Source organism: Humulus lupulus, chromosome 4, assembly GCF_963169125.1.
Source record: "Humulus lupulus chromosome 4, drHumLupu1.1, whole genome shotgun sequence".
NCBI lineage: Eukaryota > Viridiplantae > Streptophyta > Magnoliopsida > Rosales > Cannabaceae > Humulus > Humulus lupulus.
This window is the reverse complement of record NC_084796.1, coordinates 189,754,931-189,779,292: the sequence shown is the minus strand read 5'-3', so window position 1 is coordinate 189,779,292 and position 24,362 is coordinate 189,754,931. Positions and strand designations below refer to the sequence as shown.

Here is a 24,362-nt window from a genome sequence, read left to right as displayed (position 1 = left end):
AATCCCAGTGTCCATCGGATTCCAAATCTGATCTCTATACCTCAATAAATTCATACCTGACACTGTAAAATCCTTATCTAATCTAGCTAAAACTTTCCTCTCAATCTTCCTATATGTGCTCCACTTAGCTATCTTCCTTTAGATTTTCTCTACAAGAGTAAACTCAAGTATACCGCTAGCCACCTGGGCCACCAAAAACTCTACTCTAGTTCTGGTCAGATCCTTTAACCAACATGATGCATAGGCAATCACTTTTCCTTGTCACTGAGGTGTCATAACAACATGCAAACTGATTCTGATCTACAAGAAGACTCAGAACTCTTTCCCAAAACACATATAATATCTTTCCTATCCAAGGAAACTCCTACCCCTAAGACATTCCTTGACCTTGGAAAATTTCCAACCAAGAATATATCACAATACCATCGTTCAAGACGATCACAAATCCAATTCAGATAATTCTTGAAACTCTATTCATCTGATCCATAAAAACAACTTGGCATTAATCAAACTCTCAAATCATAACTCAGCACTCTCAGTGCCCTTATCTGATACAATAGTCCGTCTTCTGCATATCCTTCTCCCCAACCTTCAGCTGGTACTAACCAGATCAAAGATCCACCTTGGAGAATACCACCTTATCCAATAATTGAGCCTTTAGGTCTTACCACTTTTCTGAATTCGTTCAATACTGTGCCCTAGACCTGATTTCATCCCTGACACCAATCCAAATCACCATTATCTCTTTATGTAAATGTAATCTTGACAAATCCCTTGGAGACACATCCAAGAACTTATAAACTAATCCAGTCTGTCCTAGTCCCACTGGCACAACCTAAGTGGTATCCACCACACTAGCTAAAAGTTCTATGCATCCTCCTGCAATAGATCTCTAGCTCTGAATATAGATGTCATCAGTATACAAAATCCATGCACAGTGCCAACTACCATAAGGGCTTCCCACTCTCAAACCCAAGAGTTACTATCTTTTCCTTGAAATCTAGCATTGTCTGACACTTGACTAACCAATCCATATCGAGGATCATCTCGAAGTCAGTCATGACCAACTCTATCAAAACCACTGATGAGTCATTTCCATCATAACCTAACTCATCTCTTAAATCACCAATACAGTATCACATTCCCATCATAACATAACCATGCAATCTGCATATCATCTATATGCCTCTCTATATGCAACAAGCAAAGAAACAACATGGTACCAAAACCAATCAGCATAATACAAAAATCAAAACTAGAAAGCTGGCCTGCCATCCCTGAGGAACCAGCCTTAATCTCAGTCTCCAAATCTGACTCCTTTGGAATGAACACTCAAGCTGGAGTCGAGTTGTCCATCCTTTTTTTCTCATCTTTCCTTCGCTTTGGGCAATTCTTCTTACAATGCCCAAACATTCTACATAAGAAACATGCCCTTTCTCAGCATTCTCCCAGATGACGCCTCTTACACCGAGTGCATTCTGGGTAAGTCTTCTAGTTCTTATTCTTACTCGCTCCAATAAATAGAGGTACCACTATCTGAGCTCCGTTCTCTTCAACACTCTTCTTCTCAATCTGAATTCATGTGCTTTCAACAGCAAGGGCCTTCCTTACCACCTGAGCGTAGGTAGAGATTTCATGCACTGGGGCAACTCTAATGCCCTGAGTTATCTTGGGATTCAATCCTTGGATAAACCTTTCCTTCCGAGCTACATCTGTGGGTACCATATCAAAAGAAAACTTGGCCAACCCATCAAATCTGATAACATACTCGGTTACAATTGCATTTCCCTGAACTAGGTTCATAAACTCATTCATCTTAACAGTCTTGGCTGCATCACAGTAATACCTTTCATTAAATAGCTGCCTAAATTCTTTCTAGTCCATCACAACTGTATCTCGCGTCTAGGATACTACTTCCCACCATGTACGGGCATCATCCCGCAATACATATGTAGCACAAATCACCCCATTGTGACCTACCAGGCCCATACTATCAAGAATGGAACTAGTCATTCCTATCCATTGCTCAACTCTGAATGGATCTAGGCCTCCCTCAAAGACTAGAGGGTAATTGTAACGCCCTGGATAGCCAAGACCGTTACACTGTGTGTTTATAAAGTGCCAGACTTGCTAATCAAGTCATCCAATTAAAATCGTGTTACATAAGCTATAAAGGAACTAGGGTTAAAAGCGTTTTGGTCTCAAAAGCCACATTTTTCATTAAGAAACATTATCTGTTTACACGGGATCCCAAAAATACAAGTTTAAAGATCGTTTACAAAAGTTGTAAGACTCAGATACATTAACCAGCCATACTAAGGCAAAACAAGCAGTTAGGTAATCCCTGTTCTGGTCCACTCCTCGAATGTGGTGATTGAGCAGCTGGCTATGTACATTTCACCTCGGAGCTCTCCACCTCACGCTTGGTCCAACTTGCCCTTGCCTTTACCTGCACCACGTAGCACCCGTGAGCCAAGGCCCAGCAAAAAAACACAACAACAACAGAGCATAAGCATTTAGCAGTCAAGTCAATATCTTACATTGTATTACATAACTTCAACCATATACTCAATCAGAGTAATCAAATATTCCACATACTAGACATATCAATTCATAACATGTACAGTTCACAAATGATAACCTGGGCTCGCGCCCTCAGGCTGCTCCCTCTGTTATCCCGCTGTTCTTGGCTACCAGTGGCCAATCTGCGCCCCGTGCGCTAATATCATGTACGACACTCTTAGGCCGCCTTTACATGTCCCATGGCGTAATACCAACATTGACATGACACAATTCTCGGGAGCACTTAGTCCCATCACAATCATACAACCGGGTGCAGTTTTCTTACCTTTCAATTCAATAGCTTTGATCCCTCGACTCCTTGAGCACGATCCCCCTCGAGCCCTAGCGCTCACCTAAACACAATCATGGCCAAGGTCATTATCAATCCCCAAGTTCAAAACCTAGCCCCGGGGCCAATCCCGAGCCCCCGGGAAGTCCTAGTTCCACCAAACAAGGTGGTGGAACCAAACCCCAAACCTTAGGTCAAAAACCCTTGCAAATAACCCTAAAATCCCCTTCAGAAGGCAGGGTAGCACTACAGTGCTCTTGGGAGGGCGCTACAGCGCTACAGACAGAAGCCAAAAACCCTTCAGCAACATGGCCTAGCGCTACATCGCCCAAAGGCTAGCACTGTAGCGCTAGTCACAGACAGCCCAACACCAAAATTTCTCTTCTGCGATTTTCTCGAACCAACCTCAACCAAACCTCTTCCAACTCTTACCCAAACTTAAAAACAACCTCATGAACACACTCCACTCATCCCAAGCACCCCAAACACCTAAAACCCAAGCACATGCATCCACAAACTCAAATTTCACCATAGCCACTCCTAAGCTCTAAAACCCAACAGAAACCAGCTGAACATCAGAGTTAGAGCTTAGAATTCATACCTTTGATAGGATTTCGCCCACAAGCTATCCATGGGCTTCCTTGGCTTGCCACTCCTCAGCCTTAAGCCTGAATTCCCCAAATTTTCATTCAATTCAACTTAAATACCACAACTCAAAAACCAGAAACAGAAATGGATGAACTCTAGAACCTTACCTCAAGTGTTGATGAACCCTTGCTAAACCTCTATCAATTTCTCAGTCTTAGGTTAGGATCCTTGATGCCTAGTAAATCCCAGCTCTCCTCTGAGCTTTACTCCAAAAAGTCCTCAAGAAACAGATGAAGAAAGCCTGAACCGACTCAGAGAAACTCTCTCTGTTTTTCCCTCTTTCTTTTCCCTTCCTTTTCCTTCTTTTTCAAACTTCTGTAATATTCTACAAATCCCACTAACATAAAGCCCCAGTAATACCCATCCTTAAGAGCCAAATGACCATTATGCCCTCCCTATTAATTCTAATCCTTTAGTCCACTTAAGGGCATTTTAGTCATTTTACCCAATTCCTGCTAATTCCTCGAGTGTCTCTATTAGTTCCCGCTTAACTTCCGATACCTAATTAATCACCAATGGTATTCCTCAATGTCAAAATGGACTCCAGTTCATCCACTAAATTCCCATTTATACCCCTAAGCTCACCCCGAGTCGGGTATAAATCCCCGCTATGACTTTTCCGCTACTTTGCTCACTAGGATCGTCTCGAGTCACAAATCACATATATATCCACATAATAATGTGGTCTCGACATTTATCACATATATCAAAGCAGTTATGCCCATAATGGCCAAAATTACGATTATGCCCTTCTAACATAATCTGGGCCTATATGCATACTAACACACATAGTCATGCATCTCAAATATTCAAGTAATCATATAACATGCTTTAAATCATAATCATGCATCTAAATCATTAAAACCACACATAGTCTCCATTATGCCCTCCAGGCACACTAATCAAGGCCCTTAAGCCTTATTAGCGAATTCGGGTCGTTACAGTAATACTCCTGGAATCTTCCACAAAGAAATTCCCATCTGTTCTCAACCCTAGGCTGAGCCAAAACTGGTGCCACTCCTGGCATAACAAAGGAAGAGGTGTTCCCCGACGGGTTCCGTTGTTGCTTCAAACACCTATTCTCTTGCTCTTGCCTCTGCAATCTTAATTGCAAATCTGTAAACATTTGCTGGAAATTCTGAGGGGAAAATGAAGAGCTCAACCCCTGGCTAAAACTCCCAGCCTCTGTATAACCACCATCAGGTCTCATTATCTACCTTGGATACATACCTTCTGATTGAATCTGCAGTCAATAGCTTGACCCATTAAATATGATGAGCATCTCAAGAACTTTCCCCCATGGGAACAATCTTACCACACTACATTCACAAACCACTTTACACTCACAAACCCACTTTACATTCACAAACCCACTACAGTGGTAAAAACCATGCCTATAGCATTTGTACATCAATCATAATCCCTTCTCCTCCAACATACCTACCATGCCTCCAACTCCAACATGCAAATATCACATTTATATATATTCATGGAGCATGTAATCATATAGTCAAGAGCCAGGCTCTATCAAAATCTCATGCTCCCTAATACAATGTGCAGGTAAAGCATTTACATTCTATTTAAGCAGTTAAGCACATAACTACAGAAATAGTTACCATTCCTTGAGTGAAGCTATCTTTGATGACGAGTGTACATGCCCAGCTTGTCTTCAGGAACCCTTAACCTTGGCTCGCTCTGATACCAAGTTTGTAACGCCCTAAACTCCAGGGACCGTTATGGTGTGCATTTTAAACAGTGCTAAGCTCGTTAATCGAGTCATTTGCCCATAATTGTGTAACTAAGTATAATTAGCGATTTAGGGTTAAAATTTTTGGTTAAGACACAATGTTTCACTAAAATGTTTACTGTATACATTGGGATCCTAAAAATATAATTTAAAGGTTATTTACAACCAGCCGACCTAAGCGGAAAAATAGGGTTTAACCCTAGTTCCTCTTTAAACCATCGACTGTGGCGGTCAAGCAGCTGCATATGTACACATTGTCACCTAAGCTCTCCAACTCAAGGATGGTCTAGCTTTCTTTTGCCTTTACCGCACCACATAGCACCTGTGAGTTGAGGCTCAGCAAGAAAACTCAATATGCTCATGAACAGTAATAACATGTTACTAAATCATAATCTGCATGCCTAGCAATAATAGCCCTATTCATGCATGCAAATAATTCCAAACAATGATGGTTGTGGATCCTGCCCTCTTGCAAGGATGACTATCAAGTTAATCCTAATCAGATGAGTGATTTAACACTTTGAGGTTCGGATAACCATGCTGGAGCGTATAGCCCTAATCAGATGAGTGATTTAACACTTTGAGGTTCTGATAACCATGCTGGAGCGTATAACCCTAATCAGATGAGTGATTTAACACTTTGAGATTCTGTTAACCATGATGGGGCTTATAGCCCTAATCAGATGAGTGACTGATGAGTGAGTCACTTGCTTAAACTAGATGAGTGACTGATGAGTAAGTCACTAACTTAAACCAGATGAGTGACTGATGAGTGAGTCTCTACGTGGGCTCAACACCTATAGCCATGTAACAATGCAGTCACCTGGGCCTTCTGGCCCTGGCTCTAAGTGACTAGCCATAGGCTAGACAAGTGCTTTTAGTTTTCATCGAACTTGAGGTCGATCCAGCATTAATGCTCATGATGAGTCATTCAATGTTGATGTTGATTAGATCTAATCTTTTCGGCTTGCATTAAACACGCTAAGACCATTCTTGACTCTTAAGCCAATAACATACGACCAGTGCTCAGTACTACTGCCGAACTTGACTAATGAGTCACAGCTTCACAGTTAATACTGATACCATTGCCGATTCTGACTAATGAGTCAGTGCCATGCACAAGTAAGCAATGCAATCAGACATATATCATATGTCAAATATCCAAAAGTAGGGCATTCATCATGCTTACTTAACAATCACTAGCATAATTATGATCAAGCTCTGAACAATCTCATATTCAACATTCATGTCATTCCCTAATCACATGTTTCTCATACATCACTTGCATCACATACTGGGTGCAATTTTCTTACCTCTGGTTCGAGCGAGAAATAACAAATGAACGACCCTTGAGAATGATCAATCATTTGATTCCTTAGCGGTCACCTAGTCATAACCAAATATAACCTCCAATTAATGAAATCAACAATGAAAGGGTCTTGACCTAAACCTCAATCCTGGGACCCCGAATCGTACCCAAACGGTGAGTAGATTCGATCCTGAGCCTTAGGAAATGAAACCCCGAGCCAAAAACCCTCAAAAGTGCCCAAAACAGGAATCTGGAAAAGCAGGTAGTGCTACAGTGCTACCCCCCTAGCGCCCCAGCGCTATTGGCGGAGCTGAAGGCCCCCTGGCTAGCGCTGTAGCGCTACAACTAAGGTTTCCAACCTTGGTTTTTCCCTCCTTCGACTCCACCATTTCCAACCTTCAAAACCAGCTTCCAAACCTCAATTAAACTCCCAAATGAACCCAAAAACCATATACACAAGTCCTAGGCCTCATAACCCAAGTAATCTTTGCCAAAAACTCCCATTAATTCCCATTATCCAACTCAAAAATCTAGCTGAAAAAGCAAAACGAAAACAGGGCAAGAACCAGAGTTTTAATGGCTGTAAATTTACCTCAATCTCAGTATCACATCCTCTTCAATGGTAGAACATAACTCTAGGTCATCAAAGCGTGGTTCCTCAAAAAGAGCTTCAAAATTCAAGAAGAAAAGAAGAAGAAGAAGATCAAGAGAGGAAGATGAAGTGCTCTATTTTCTACAGCCTTCTAAGCTTCTGATGGCTTATATATATATATATCCCTTAGGGTGAAAAGACTAAAATACCCTTAGGTCATTTAAAATCCTCTTAAGGCAACCAAGGGTAAAACTATCATTTCCCACCTATCTCGTTAATCATAATTAACACCCTCCAATTCCCGTTATTCTCGATATCCTCAAATGCTAATAAATCATATCCCATTACCCTTTAACTCCCAGAAATGTTGTAATCCTCAAATTACCCCGAGACTCACCCCGAGCCCTGAAATTAACCCCGTTATGACCAGACCGATAACTTGCATTCAAAAATCGTCTCATGCCGAATGGCTCGAACAAATCCACATTATGATGTGATCTCACTCACCATTCACCAATATGCATGGAAATACACAATTATGCCCTCAACGGGCCAAATTACCAAAATTCCCTTATAATTAAAAATGGACCCATATGCATGCCTTTATCATCATATAATAATATAATTCACTTAAACATGCATATAATCATTTAATGGCATAATAAATCAATTATGGCCCTCCCGGCCTCCTAATCAAGGTCCTAAACCTTATTAGGGATTTTGGGGCATTAAAACTATCCCCTCCTTACAGAAATTTCGTCCTCAAAATTTATCTGAACTGCCCGGAATAAGAATTTCGCACAACTGATTCCAGTTTCCCAGGTCGTTCCCTCAACCTCACTGTTTCTGAATCATACCTTAACCCAAGGTACAATTTTGCTTCTCAGAACCTTATTCTTTCTGTTAAGATCTAAACTGGCTACTCCTCGCAGGATAACTTAGCCTCAATCTTCATATTCTTATAACTCAACATATGAGTCTCTTCTAACCCATGTCCTCAACATGGAAATATGAAATACACTGTGTACAACTGACAGTGCCTAAACTAAAGCCAATCCAAAGGCAACCTAACCAATCCTATCAAGAATTCAAATGGTCATATTAATCTAGGGCTCAACTTGCCCTTATCTCCTCACCCCTTTTCCATGGTGATACTTTAAAGAAGATACAATCTTTCTACTTGGAACTCCATGTTCCTGCATCTTAAATCAACATAACTTCTCCATTTACTCTGAGAAGTGAGCATCCAAGCTCTAACCTCTAATAATTTCAATGGTCCCCTGAACTACCTCAGGATCCTGATATAACATCTCACCCATCTCATTCCAATGAACGGGTGATAAATATTTCTTGCTATACAACGTTTCATAAAGTGTCTCTCCAATAATGAATAACTCTCTCTGATTTACCATCAGTCTGAGGATAATGTGACCTTGCGAACACGTCTTGATTTTCTCGGAGGAAGCCCACCAATGCCTCTAGGACTTCCGTTTTCAAGCTTGCCCCAAATTTTATTTTTCTATCAGGGGTGGAGGCATCAAGAACTATCTCATCCACCTCCTCTATCAATGGACCTATATTCTTGAACCCTCGGGTCCAACTCATCAGGCCCGATCTCCTGGACAGCTTGTACTTTCGATGCCTCGGGCTTCTCGGGGACTTCCTCCACCACCGTCATGGGAGTTTTGAGGGAGACATTGTAACACTGTCTCGCCTCTTTCTAGTCCCCGCAGAGCGTACCAATTCCTGCCTCTGTGGGGAACTTCATGCATAGATGACGGATGGAGGTGATGGCTCCAAACTCCACCAGTGCAGGTCATCCTAAGATGGCGTTGTATGCCAAGGAACAGTCTACCACCACAAAGGTGCAGTATTTGAAGGCCTGGAGAGGCACCTCTCCAAGCATTACAGGGAGCTTTATCTATGGGATGAGGGCCTCTCCCGCGAATCCGTAGAGTATCGAGGCACACGGGGACAAGTCTACCATGGTCAGCCTTATCTTCTCGAAGGTTGACTTAAACAGGATATTCACCGAACTCCCATTATCTACTAGAATATGTGCCACCATCTTGTTGGAGATTTGGCTCTCAATCACCAACAGGTCGTGATGTGGGAAATTCATTCTCCGAACATCATCTTCAGAGAATGTTATGACTTGGTCAGTCATTCGTGGCATTTGGGCAGGTAATTGGGCCAAAGCCATTACCTAATCATCTTGATTCAAAGCTCGTGCATACCTGTTCTGCAAGCTTCGTGAGGTGCCACCCAAGTGGGGCCCTTCTAAGATGGTTTCTACCCGCCCGTTCACCGGAGGAGGTCCTTGCGCCACTGGATGTTGGGGAACTACAAGAGAAACTGCTAGGACCTATGGGGCAACAGGTGGTACCAGCAGTCCTGCCACGAAAGGTTGTGCCTGACGCGCTCCACTCTTAGCATATTGGTGGAGGTGTCCCATTTTGATGAGATTTTCAATCTCATCCTTGAGCTGGCGGCACTCATTGGTGTGGTGCCCTATGTCGTGTGGAAGCGACAAAATTTCCCAGGGTCCCACCTTTTCCTGTCTCTCTGGATGGGTTGCGGCTTCTTGTAATGAACGTGTTATGCAATGGCCACGAAGATATTCTCTCGGGAGTCTACCAAGTCGGTGTACTTGGAATATTGCGAGACATACTTCTCACTAGATGTGACTCTTTGCTCGCCCTGTGCGGTTCCACTTCCCTTGGGCTTCCGGCCCTTGCCTTTCCCCTCGCATCTACTACTACCGGGAGCTCGACTGGATTCGGCAAGCTGGGAAGGGGCAGCAACTCCAACACTGAATGTAGGCTGAAAAGCACTATATCCAGTGGACACTGCCCCATACTCTGCTGGAGCCATACTAAATCCAGGAGCGGGCATGGTGCGATAACCGGAAGATGGAGCATTTTGGCTGGGTTGGACTCCCCTCAAGCCCCGTTGGACGAGAGAAAAGGGGGAATATTGGATTCCTGAAGCCACGGGGCCAAGTGCAACCGAAGTAGGGAAAATGGAGGGTGCTCCGAATGCCCCAATCTGGGCATCCTCCCAGCTGATATATTCTTGTGCTCGACGAATGAAGTCGTCAAGACGTTGGCATCCCCTCCGTTGGAGGTCATCCCAAAGCGGGGACCCTGTGTGGATGCCAGCTTGTAATGCCATCAATTGCTGGCCATCATCAACCCTTTTGGTTCTCACCGCTTCCTCCTTGAAGCGTTTGATGTATGCCTTTAAAGTCTCGAAGGGCCCTTGCTTTATATTGGCCTAGGCATTAACCTCAAAGCTTACCTTCCGAACTCCTATGAATTATTTTCAAAAGGTAGACGATAACTGATGTCATGATTGAATGGACCCTGGTCGGAGCTTTTTGAACCATTCATCTGCTAGTCCCGTCAGGGTGATCGGGAACACATGACATTTAGCGTCATCGGAGATGCGATGCACCGACATTAACATGTTGAATTTAGACACGTAGTATGTGGGGTCCCAGCCACCATCATAGGGTGGTATGGTCGGCATCTTGAAGCCTTGTGGTAGAGGGGCTTCAACAATGTGAGGAGCACATGGCTCCACTTCTTCGTCTTCCGAGTCAGATTTGTGGCCTTGCCACCTAGGCATTCTGAGCATGATCGGTTTCAGACTTTCCAACTCCGTTCGGAGCGGGTCACAATCTTGGTTGATGCTCTGAGCTAGGTTATCTCTTCTTTAGGCATTGAGATTATCTCGGAGGTCTCATAGACCTCTCTCGGTGGGCTCATGTCCCCCTGCCTTATTGCATCTTCAGGCATTGAGGTTGTCTCACAAGTCAGCCTAACCTCGAAACACACCATTATCCTCGGGACAAACCACTTCGGTTTCTCCGTCGGACTCAGCATTCTCATTTACCAAGATATTGATACCACATTCTCGGTTCTGCGGGGCATTCCTTGGGCAGATCCCTGGACCGTTATTCCTTCGAGGCTGGTTAGGTCCCGAAGGGACACCAGCTCCAAGCCTCGGGCGGTCCGTATGAGCGCGTCAAGGTGGAATGCCCGAGCTCCACGGGCGCTGATAGTCTGGCAGTGTCCTCGGACCCCTGGGCCATTACCCTTACCAGCCTGCTGAGGAACTTGGTGGCCCTCGTGATCCTGACGAGCCCTCTTCTGCTTTGGAGCAAGATTATCATTAGCCTTTCCTTTACCACGATCTTATGGTGGCATCAGGGTTCCAACTCTTGCTGGGTGCCCGGCGAGCACCCAAGCTTTCGAATCTCGCACCTCTATAGCCGGGTGCTCGGGAGGCACTCTAGCTGCATTAACAGGTGGCACTCCAATGGAGTACGCAGGTGGCACACTAGTTGGGTGCCCAACTGGTGCATTTCCATTGGGGTCCCCTCACAGCCCCTGGGCTGCAAGAGTGGCCTTCATGGCAAGCACCATCTCCTGTAGGGCGGTGATGTTACCCTCTTACGCATCGATCTTTTGTTGTTGGGTGGCCACCTACTCACGAAGCATCACCACCTCCAGCATCTCGTCCACCTCCATGGGCTGAGGGTATTCTTCCCAATAATACCCCTGGTCGATGCCGTCATCTTCGTCGTCGTACTTGGCGTCTTCGTCGTAGTCCTGTACCATCTCAAGCACGTCCTGAGGTGGCTGTCTACTGGGTTCCCCTCCTTTGACTCTGGTAGGAGGGATCATGTCATCTGTAATGTTTCTTTTGAGTAGTCACCATAGTTATAATTGTTCCAAATTGTAACGACCCAAAATCGCTAATAAGTCTTAGGGCCTTGATTAGTGTGTCGGGAGGGCATAATTGGTTTATATGTAAGTTTAATTGGTTAAATACATGATTATGTGGCATGCATGATTAATATGATTATATGAGTATGTTATATGCATGTTTACGAGTACTAAATATGCATGTGGGCCCTTTATAACTTTAAGGGAATATTTGTAATTTTGGCATGTTAAGGGCATGAATGCGATTATATGTGATAAATTGTTGAGACCACATTATTATGTGGATATATTTGCATTATATGGCTCGAGACGGTCCCAGTCAGAAGTTTAGCGAAAAATTCACAGCAGGGTTTAATACCCGGCTCAAGGGGAGGCTGGGAGTATTTTTGGGAATTTATAAAATATTTTGGGATTTGTTAGATATGGAATAAATATTTGGTAATTAATTAGATGACACGATAAATTGGTAAATATTGGGGAACACTTGAGGAATTAGCGGGAACTGGGGGGAAATGACTATTTTACCCTTAGAGCAATTAAAGAGCTAAGTAATACAAGGGATGACATTTTAGTCATTTTATTAGTTAAGGATAATATCAGCTAAGGTCCTAGAAGATGTTTGAACCCACTAATTCTACACTAGACACAAAGGAAGCCTCATACTCTCTCTCTCTCTCTCTCTCTCTCATTTCCTTCTATATGATTTTTCCTATATCTCTTTCGCTCTTGAAGGAATTTGGATGAATTGAAGCTTTGGAAACCAGTGCGTTTGGCTGGAACCTGGAGCTTGAGGTTTGATGTTGAGGCTGGTAGGAGGCTGGAAACTTGAGAGGATTCAGCAGCAAGTGAGGTAAGAACTTTGCCTAGTTTTAGTTGGGAATTCAGGTTATGTGGTCAATTGGGTTGAGTTCTTGATGTAGAAGTTAATTGGTGAATTGCTGGTAGTTTTGATAGTGTTTTAATATGCTTAGAATTTATGGTAAGGAGTCATGGACTTGCTCTTGCAATTTGGTTGGAAGTGGGAAATGTTATTGGGTTGAATTATTGAGGTTTTTGGCTGGAAATGTTGGGAAGAAAACCTAGAAAGTCTGGGTTCGTAGGGGGGCGCCGCGACCCACCTCTGGGACGCCACGGCCCGCATGCCCAGAGGGCCCTGGGTGGCTCTCTGACTTGAAGGCACGCTACAACCCTAGGGGGCAAGTCGCGGCCCGCCTCCCTTGAGGATTTGGTTTCTGACTTGGGGGTGCGTCACGGCCCTTAGGGTCAGGTCGCAGCCCGCCTAGGGGTTATTTCCTTAAGATGGTTTCTAGAATTGGTGAGGCTCGGGGGTTCGAACCTAAGTGTTTGGGATGATTTCTACTGCCTGGTTTAGTAGAAATCGAGGTTCTGAAGGCTAGTTTTTATCTCCTAAGTATTTATTTGGATTAGAAATTGATAATTACCCATTGGCCACTGTGACTAGGTTTATCGCCAAGGCTCGGGACTGAGAATCGTGCTTGATACCATTCTGCATCCTCCACTTGGGATTCGAGGTAAGAAAACTGCACCCTTGCGTGGTTGTGTTGGGACTAAGATTCCCTGTATCTAAGTATATGTGTTGTATAACTATGATATTGTTATGCGAACATGAAATGATCGGCCTAAGAGAGCCGGGGCTGATGTCTTGCACGCAGAACGCGGCTCGACCACTATGAGACGGGGTCAGCTAGATAAACACTAGACTGGGCTTAAGCAAGCCGGAGTCAGTAAAGTAAATAGAGGGCTCAGCCTAAGGGTGCTGACCCTGAGCATTTGCATATTGATTGAGATTTATTGCTGAACGTACATGTTTACTGTTATTAGTTTGATACCTATGACCTATTAAATTTATGGATACCTGCCTTTTGATTGATTGGTTGTAATTACTGATTATGTATTTGTTGTTATGGTTTTCTTGCTGGGCCTTGGCTCACGGGTGCTGTGTGGTGCAGGTAAAGGCAATTGTAAGCTGGACCAACCATGAGTTTGAGAGCTCTGGGGGCAAGGTGTACATTGTCAGCTGCTCGTCCACCACGGCCGAGGAAAAATATAGGGATAGAGCCTAAAATGTGTATTTTTCTATTAGAGTGGCCACTGGTTGTATATAATTTTTGGAAATTGTAAATTGTCTCTTAAACCCTGTTTTTGGGATCCCATGTACCAAACATATATTTTAATGAAAATTAACCGTTTATGTTCAAAATCTTTTAAACCTAACCTGATAATTGACCTTAGGATCACATTATTGTTCAAACGACATGATTAGCAAGTCTTGCACTATTTTAAAACACATAGTGTAACGGTCTTGGTTATCCAGGGCATTACACAAATGCTTTCTTCAGGCTCTCAACGAAAGCACCAAAATGTTGACTGCCTTTTTCGTGATCAACCTTAATCTAGAGATTAAAGAAATGAACAATCAAGAACATAAAGGTTTTTACGTGGTATAGGTTATAAAAGAACCCTAGTCCACGAGTCTCTGGTATTAAGTGGATTGGAAGCTTGTTGAGGCAAGTTCCAATGGTGTATTCTCAAGCAGCATTTAGATTGCTCTGAGTACAAGGTGTTTTCTCTCTATCGAAAACCCACCCTTTATAATGAGACTCCTAGCTCTATTTATAGAAGCTAGGGTAATTAATACTAATCATTCGTAATTAATATACATTGTTCCCGTTATTGGGGGATTAATATCAATTCAATGCATTGGGTTGCATTGAATAGAGACCACAGCCCAAGCGAGATCTGCGGGGCCCACTGCAGAAAGGTACTTACTTTATGGGGAACATGCCCCTAGTACTGTCAGGGCATGCTGTACGTATTTCCGTGTCAGACGGCGTAGTGGGAGTGCAAATTTTCGTGTCGTACAATCGACAACACAGTAGGCGAATCGCCTAAAAGGTTGTCAAGTGCCCCTCTAATGTTGTAAACCTGCATTGGCTGGCACGTGGCACCTTATCTTAGGTCTGAGAACCGAAACCTCGGACCTGGGAGACAACTGGGGGAAGGAGAGCCCTCGTCTTAATTACTTGAGCTAGAGAACCTCCGGCTCCGAGGGCAAATCTCGGAGAGTAATCTACCTTTAAGGTATCCATGGCCTACCCACCGGCAGAGACAGGTGACCTCACCTAAAAGGATCTTCGCCTCAAGTAGAGTCATCGGGGAGTAACATACTCTGAAGACGTCTATGACCGTCCGAGCCAGTCATTATGAGTTGTCACATGTCGGAGGCAAAAATACGGACAACAAATGGTATATAAAGCGCCTTTATGATTTATGGGATACTGCTTAATTTTTTGTTACCTTTGTATTTCTTTATGTTAAATTAGTAAAAAAAAATGATAATATTAAATTTTAAATAATAATAATAATAATACCTCCCTAAATTCTTTTATTCAGAATTAGCTCCAGTGAAATATTTTTTTTGCTTCGACACTATTTAAAAGGATCTAACAATAATAATGTATTTCATTTATTCAACTTTTAAAAGCATCAAAAAGTCTTTTAGAAAATAAATGATTATCAAAACACAACATCATACTTTTTATTATGTCACTCATTTATCACAAATATTTAACAGCTACAAAAATATAATTAACTATACAAATATAAAAGAACTCTAACTATATATAGTTTTTAGTTATTATAAATGATCGCGCGAGTGTGACTATATTTTCTAGTAATATATATAAATATACTAGTTCTGAGGATGTCCAAGGCGGTCATTGATGTTGTGCAAGAAGTTTTTACTAAACAATACAAAGAATTGCTTACTGCTCTCAATGAAAGTACCAAATTATTGATGACGTTTTTTGTCAACTTAATTATGTAGAGCAATAAAGAAACCATAAATTTTTAACATGGTTCAGCAGTTAAAATCTTCCTACGTCCATGAGTCACTATTATTAGGAACACTTTGTAAAAGCTTTGGATGAAAGCAATTTGGCAGTCTCTCCTTAGTACTAAATTGTGCGTGTGTACAAATGACCTAATCCATGCTATTTATAAACCTGATTGTAGGAATATCTTTCCCCCAATTCAAGGAAGTTACAATCAAATATTTAAACTCAAATAAATATCTAAATTAATAATACAAATCAAATGCATTAATTAAATAATTATCCCGTGAAAATAGGGATTTACCACACAGTTTTAACGAATTCCAAAGAAATAGAGATTTCCTAACAGCTTTTCCGTGTGATAATGCGCCATCGAGCTCGATCATCACTTTAATGCGCTTTCGAGATCAACCAAACTTCGAGATCACCATTCCAGTTGTTACCTCCCCCTCTCTCACTGAGTCGATCAAACTCATCCCTCGGAGAATGTTGGTATCTTTGAGCCTGCAACTCATGCTCGAACGCTGATGGCAGATCTAAAATTGTTTGTCAATTTGTACAAGTGTACTGCTAACACTTGTTATTCTCGAGCTTACTATTTACAAGCCTACATTTCAAGACTATTTATTTAATCTCAAAATTTAGGTGTAACATTAATATTATATTAAATATTATTATAATAATGATATTTTATAATATTTGAATTTATATTAATATAATTAATAAATATATATTTTTAATTAGTTTTAAAATTAAATTCCGTTAAATATTTATAATATTTCATTAAAATTAATAAAAGAAACCCAACCAAAAAAGTCTTTATCTATACATTTTTTTATATATAAGAGATATACTAGTTGGAATGTATTCGAAAGTATATGGACACCAAAAAAATTTATATGATATCCATATTCATTTGTACATGTGTAATGTTTCTAAAATTTTAATTTTTTTAAAAATAAAATACTATTTGGTAGTTAAATACAAGTAACATAATAATAATAATAATAATAATAATAATAATAGAAACGTACGTGTGATATATATATATGATTCTCTGTATTTCAAATTAAGTAAAAAAAACTTAATAAATCAATTAATAATAAATTTAAGATATTTTAGGAAAGTTGTTATATTAGGAGAGTAAATTATGGAGTCTAATGTCAATTTAAATCATTTAAAATCAGGTATATTTGTAAATATTATAATGGTGCATAGTTATGAAAACTTTCGTTTGCCAAGTTTAACACATGCAAGGCTTATTGGGCCAAGTCCAGAATTCAAATGTACCCAGCCCAGTTCTAATATGATATCTCTATTAAAGAAAAAGAGAACAAAAAATTAGTAAGGATTTCCATTTTAAATTCTCTCTCTCATTTCTAGTCATATTTTTATTTTTTTAAATTATACTAGTATTTTAGTTACTATTCCTGCTATAGCATTTTTTTTGCTCAAACACTCATAACTAAACTATATTTTTGAAGTGGTACTATGAGAAATGTGATAATAAAAAAAAGTAATATTAAACTAAATGTATTTAGTGGCTAATTTTGGTTAATTAATCTTAAAACTAGTACTCTCAAATTATCCCATTAAAGAATAGTTAGTAAAATAATAGTTTTTGGTGAATTATTTTAGGGATTTCACATTATATTAATTTTTAATTTCTCATCTTATTGTTGGTTTTTTTTTTTTCAAAACACAATTTTTGAATCAAACACGAAACATATATCAAACATAAAATGAATTTTTTAAGTTCTTTTTATTATTTTTTATGGTATTATATTTTTATTTTCTTTCTAAAATAAAATCTTGAATTTTTAAAAATATAAGTTTTGAATTAAATAGAGAACCTATACCAAATATATACTAAACACGTAACATAAAAAAAATAAAAAATAAAAAGAGCATACAAATGATATTATTTCTACAAAAAAAGGTGATAAAGATAAATTCCTCATTATTTTATGCTACATATTTGAACAATCATTGTGTTACAAGTCATTACAAAACTTCAATTGTAAAAGAAAAATATGAATCAATAAAATTACAAAATTAAAAAAAGAAAAAGTATAAGGGAAAGAAAAATCATATCCTCGGGTATTTATATAAATTTTTTTTTTTTTGTAAATTTGACATTGTAACAATTACTTTTGGGTATCTCAATTTTTAATTATTTTTATCTTTGACTATTATCAATTGCTGTACTTAGAGGTGGAACAACATTATTTGGTGATGATTGAAATGGAAAATTAAGACGCCAAAGCATGATCTTAGAGCACCCATCTGGTGGGATACCCTTTATTTCAGTCTCATCTTCAAGAACCACTTGCTTCACAAATTTGATTGAATCCTATTTCAGAAATAATGATAAATAAATAATTAGTTAAATAATAATTAAGTACATCTAATTAACTCTTTTGCAGAAGAATAAACTTAATTAGTTAACTAAGTTAAAAAATTTCATTATAGTCTCACCTAATAATAATAATAATAATAATAATTAACTAATGTTTGCAAGTCTGTCAAATCTTATTATATAATATTTGTAGGTTGGCCAAACCTCTGCTCAACCTTACTTGCTAACCATAAAGGTGGAAAAACATACAAATATTAGGTTTGGTATTAAAAAAAATATTAAAGTATAAATTCAAGATCTATACTTTAACAAATAATTAATGAAGTTATATGTTAATTTTTATGGTATGGAACATTTTTATATCATGTTCGGTTTAGAAAATGAAATTGTTGTATTTCCACGTAAATAATTAACAAAACAATTGATTAACAATTTTGAGTTTTCAAACTTAATATATATGTATTTATATTAAGAATATTGTTACGAGACACATGGTCCACCTATATACTGCGGCATATAGTGATAAGTGCAATTTAATATTGGGACTCAATATTAAATTATACAAATTAATTAATATTTTTCATCATGTAATATTGGACACCTTAAAATATACATAACAATACATATATTCGTATATTTAAATACCTGAGATGTGGTTTGAACGGGGGAAGTACGACCCCATCTTTCGGGGTCCCAAAGGATAGAGCTATTGAAGCCAAAACTTGAAATTTGAATCGGAGGTTTGGAGTCATCATCAGTTTCATTATTCATTTTTCTTAGATGCCATCCCATGACTTGTGAAGAATCACATACAGGTCCTTCTATCATCACCTTCTGCCTGTTTGCTGCTAGTAATGCCATTGGCCATGTCCCAAAAGCTCTACATACATTTAAGTCCCCAAAATAAGTACTATTTACATCATTATATATATATATTTATATTTATATTATTTATATTTAAATAGGAGACATCTAAAGCCTACTTGGAACACATTAAAGACACTAAAATAGTACCATATATAATGGTGATACAATTATGACATATGAAACATACCATGAGTCTTTAAGTAAAATTTTAGCAATACAATCATATCACAACCATATATATTAAAACTACCTATCGTGATCTGTATTTTATTTATTCTATAATTTAATAATAATAATAATAATAATAATAATAATAATAATAATAATAATAATAATAATAATAATAATAATAATAATAATCTAAAGTGGTTAAGAGGCAAAATCATTGAACTAATTCTTCTTGTCTACTTGTACAAATCAAACAACCTTTGGGAATCAAAGATAGTAGGCACAACAAATATTAAAGAAAAAACACTATCTCAAGCAACATTCAAAAAGATTTTGCTTATTTATTTTTTTTAAAACAAGAAAATTTTGAAATTAAGAAGAACAAAGAGAGATTAAAGATTTGCTTACTCAATTTTTCGAAGCTCATCGAAGAATTCAAGATCATAAACATTGGAAAGGGAAGCAAAGTGAACAATCCCACTAAGCTTATGATGTTCAATGTGTTTGAGAGCAACATTCCTTTGATGATCAAGCTCGGCTTCAATGTCAGTGAAATTCTCTTTGAACACCAAATGTCTATACATAATACCTGTCTTCCTTAGTATCTGCGACACGTCGTTTGACTCACTTTGTCCCTCAACGACAATCCAAAGCAATGGTGGTTTAGCCAAGCGTAGAGAGTTAGCCAGCCTTCTCAAAAGCACCCCTTGAAACTTGTTGTCGTTTGTGCTTGTTGGTGTCACTATTATCACTAGCTTTCTTGGTGGTGGTAGTTGTCGTTTCTCTTCTTCCTCTTCTTGTTCTGATAATTTCATTCTTTGGGGACGCTCATGAGGCATGGGAACAATTGCTTCTTCTGAAACATTAACATTAGTAGTAGTAGACCCAGTAGTAGTGGTAAAACGAATTGTCGTTTCTCGGTGAGAGGTTGTTTCAATAGGCTGAGGGGAGAACTCTTGCTTATTACTTGTTGATGAAGAAACGACATAGTTGAAATTGTCGTAGGAGAAAAGTGAAGACTTACCGGTTGGGAAAAAGCCAGTGAAGAACCCCATAACAAAGCATAAACAGAAATGAACTATGGCTTTTTTCCATACATGGACTCTCTTTTTTGATCTTTCAACTGACCCCATACCTTACCTTTCTTTCTCCTCAAAATTCAAGTTTTTGATATGAAAACTTGTTAAATCAGAATCTGGGTATCATAGTATATAAATAGAGAGAGAGAGAGAGAGAGATAGAAAGGTGACAACCTTATTTGAATATATATTTTATATATAAAGTAAGGAGAGGAGGGTATGCGATTGGTACTTGGAAACTCAAATTGGATTGGTGTGTGTGTGTTTTTGTTTGTATGGTTTTGGGCTTTGTTGTCCCTTTAAGTCAAAGGAAAATGGTAGTGAAAGCTTTGATGAGTTTGGTGATTGGTATCAATATATTGTTTGTTGGGGATTGAAACCCATCAACTAATTAATATTAAATATAATTCTCATTGGTTTAATTTTTGGGGGTGTGAAGTCAGTAAGTGTAGTTTAATAATAATAATAATAATAATAATAATAAACAAAAAGATATTGAGGTCTTAACTTCTCCTCCATGATACAATTATTATGGTGATTAAAAAAAATTACATTGACAATTGAGGACAACAATTGCTGATTAATTTGGTCGTGAATCAAGACATGACTTATAATAAAGTAAAATAATGTGTAGAGAGACTTATATATGTATGTATCACATGGACATTTTTGTTTTTGAGTGGGGTCCTATTTTTATACCAAAAAAAAGTGTGAAATTAACTTGCACATCAAGGGCTCTTTTGGGGAATTATACCTTTTTTTTATGATGATTATTGATATGGGTTTCTTTTTAATGGATGATTCATAAGTTTAAACTCAAGAAAAATAAAATAAAATAAAAATGAAGGATTCTCTCTGTCTCTCTCTAATCATGTCATATACAACTAACTTTCGAACATTTTAAGCAAACAATTGCACGATTACACCTTATTTTAATTAGTACTGGTTTGTAACATAACACAAGTTTATTTATTTATTTATTTTGATTCAATTTCAATTTCTTCTCAACACAAATTTTAATTTCAAAGAACAAAACTTTGCAAGGTAACTTTTTTTTTTTCTCCTTTCTTCATCTGTCCTGATGTGGAGTAACAGCTACTCTTTTGTAAAGCTCGAACATGAGCTATATAGTGGATACACACACTATTCTAGAACATGACAAGAAAACGACATGTCGTTTATAGTAGAATAGTTGGATATATGAAAGTCTTTGAAAAGAGAGGCATTCATTCTCCTCGTTAGTTTTTCAAGTAAAAATCTGAGCAAAATACACACACACATGCATATACATATATTGTCTTGTACATTACTCAAACCTGAGTAATATGACAGCCATGATGATAACCAAGCTCAAACCTCATAACAAGCCAAGTTTTCATCCATGGAACTTACCCAACTTGAGAACTGAACAGTCTAGCAATGAGTATATGAAGCACTTGTGCTTGCAAAAACGTTACAAAGAAGCTCTTGAGGTGTTTGACTTGATAGAGAAAACTACATCTTTTAGGATATGCCCCAGTGCTTACTCTCACTTGGTCTCTGCTTGCTCTTCTCTAAGGTCTCTCGAACATGGTAAGAGAATCCATAATAATCTTATTTTGACGTCGAATTTTCAACAGGACATCGTTCTTCAGAATCGTATTTTGAATATGTATGGGAAATGTGGGTCAGTTAAGGATGCCATGAAGGTATTCGACGTAATGCCTCAACGAAATGTTATTTCTTGGACTTCAGTCATATCTGGGTGCTCACAAAATGGTCAATATAATGATGCTATTGAATTGTATTGTCAAATGCGAAGGTTAGGACATATGCCTGATCAGTTCACGTTTGGGAGTGTAGTGAAAGCTTGTTCAGGGCGTAGTGATGCTTGGTTGGGGAAGCAATTGCATGCTCATGTTGTTAAATCAGAAAGTGGTGATCAACTTATCGCGCAAAATGCTCTTATTGCAATGTACACTAAAGTTGGTCTGATTGCTGATGCTTCCCTTGTGTTTTCACGTATTGTAACAAAGGATTTGATATCATGGGGTTCGATTATTGCAGGATTTTCTCAACTTGGCTATGAGTTAGAAGCTTTGCTTCATTTCAAGGAAATGTTATGCCAGGGTGCTTACCAGCCGAATGAGTTCTTTTTTGGAAGTGCTTTCAGCGCTTGTAGCAGCCTCTCTGTGCCTGAATATGGGAGACAGATTCATGGGATGTGTATAAAATTTGGTTTAGGAAGAGATATTTTTGCGGGATGCTCACTTTGTGATATGTATGCGAAATGTGGCTTCTTAGAGTCTGCAAAAACTGCTTTCAATAATATAGACAGGCCAGATTTAGTTTCTTGGAATGCGATAATCTCAGGGTTTGCGAATAGTGGAGACACTAATGAAGGCATATCACATTTTAATAAGATGAGATGTATAGGGCTTAAACCCAATGATGTGACTGTTCTGTCATTGTTTTCTGCTTGCATAAGCTCCTGGACAATCCAGCAGGGTAGGCAAGTCCACTCTTATACAATTAAAATGGGTTTTGATTCAAATGTTCCTGTGCACAACACTTTGCTGTCTATGTATGCAAAGTGTTCAGCTCTCTATGATGCCTTTAAAGTTTTTGAAGATATAGAAAGCAGTGCTGATTTGGTATCTTGGAATGCCATTTTAACAGCGTGCACACAGCACAATGAAGCTGGAGAGGTTTTCAGATTGTTTAGACTGATGCTTTGTTCTCAAATGAGACCTGATCATATCACTTTAAGTAATGTAATTACAGGTTGTGCTGTAATTGCATCTCTGGAGGTAGGGAATCAAGTTCATTGCTTTTCTATGAAAAGTGGGCTTGTACTAAATGCTTCTGTCTCCAATGGATTGATTGACATGTATACAAAGTGTGGTTCACTTGGAACTGCTACAAAGCTCTTTATCTTAATGGAAAGTCCTGATGTAGTCTCATGGAGTAGTTTGATTGTGGGTTATGCTCAGTTTGGATATGGAAAGGAAGCTCTTGAACTCTTCAGAAAAATGAAAAGTTTGCGAGTAAAGCCAAACGAAGTTACATTTGTAGGGGTCCTTACTGCTTGCAGTCACGTTGGACTAGTAGAAGAAGGACAAAAAATCTATAGAACAATTGAAATTGAACATGGGATTGTACCAACAAGAGAGCACTGTTCTTGTATGGTGGACTTGCTTGCTCGTGCTGGACGCTTACACGAAGCAGAGGACTTCATCCAGCAAATGGCATTCGAGCCTGACATTGTGGTGTGGAAGACTCTCTTAGCTGCCTGCAAAACTCATGGGAATACTGATATAGGAAAATGGGCAGCAGAGAACATTATAAAAATCGATCCCTCTAATTCTGCTGCTCATGTGTTACTTTGCAACATACACGCTTCTTCTGGCCATTGGGCAGAAGTATCTAGATTAAGGAGCTTGATGAAAGAAAGGGGGGTGAGAAAAGTTCCAGGTCAGAGCTGGATTGAAGTTAAGGGTAGAACCCATGTCTTTTTGGCTGATGATACTTTCCATCCAGAGAGGGACAAAGTATATGAAAAGCTTGAGGAGTTGTGGTTCCAGATGTTGGATGAAGGTTGTGATCCACTCGAGACATAGGCTTTTTATAACAAAAGAGGTTTTCCTGGTTGATTCTGTGGAATGAATATGCATACCCTTTCGAATTTCACTGAAAGCCCAAAGCCACTTGTGCACTGACTGAGTACCAGCCTCAAGGAAACTAAACTGCCTCTTGCCTCTGGCTATGATCATCTCGGGTTTGCTTCTTGATTTTGAGGTGTTCAAATGATAATTTATGTACATTTAGTCCAAATTTGGCTGTCTTTTGATATGTTCTAATGTGAAATTGTCAATGAACCCAACCCAATTGGATGCTCGAAGTTTGCTTGATTCATATGAGTTCAAACCGAGTTAAAACAGAAATAGATTAGATAGTTATCTATCTTTAGAGATGTTTATTCATTTTTTTCCCCTTTCCTCAGGTGCTTACCTGATCTGGAATTCGTTCAAGGGGTTCAATGTTTGCTGCAACCATGGTCAGAAAATGTTCAATCACTAAAGGAATTGGTTCAAAATCCTCAGTGGAGTAAGTCTACTATCTAATTCAAGGAATCACTTGCTGTTTAGTATGTTAAAGCTGTTCAAAACAAGTTGA

The 24,362-nt window shown here is 39.0% G+C and overlaps 2 protein-coding genes across 3 annotated transcripts; one reads left to right on the top strand and one right to left on the bottom strand.

Moving 5' to 3' along the window:
- Positions 1–17,597: 17,597 nt before the first annotated feature.
- LOC133831060 (beta-1,4-xylosyltransferase IRX9-like) lies at positions 17,598–20,441 on the bottom strand. The gene is made up of 3 exons (XM_062261226.1): positions 19,537–20,441; positions 18,739–18,973; positions 17,598–18,087 (listed from the first exon to the last, which is right to left on the bottom strand). Exons 1-3 carry the CDS (start codon positions 20,259–20,261, stop codon positions 17,914–17,916), a joined length of 1,134 nt encoding a protein of 377 aa, XP_062117210.1. The 5' UTR covers positions 20,262–20,441; the 3' UTR covers positions 17,598–17,913.
- A 1,003-nt stretch (positions 20,442–21,444) lies between these two features.
- Positions 21,445–24,311, top strand: LOC133831057 (pentatricopeptide repeat-containing protein At3g53360, mitochondrial-like). Of its 2 annotated transcripts, none has more exons than XM_062261224.1 (2): positions 21,445–23,964; positions 24,190–24,311. In XM_062261224.1, the coding sequence occupies exon 1, from the start codon at positions 21,533–21,535 to the stop codon at positions 23,804–23,806; it is 2,274 nt and encodes a 757-aa protein (XP_062117208.1). In that variant the 5' UTR covers positions 21,445–21,532; the 3' UTR covers positions 23,807–23,964; positions 24,190–24,311. The 2 variants fall into 2 exon arrangements, with proteins under 2 accessions (XP_062117208.1, XP_062117207.1); XM_062261223.1 differs by having other exon boundaries at positions 21,445–23,984.
- The last annotated feature ends 51 nt before the right edge of the window (positions 24,312–24,362 follow it).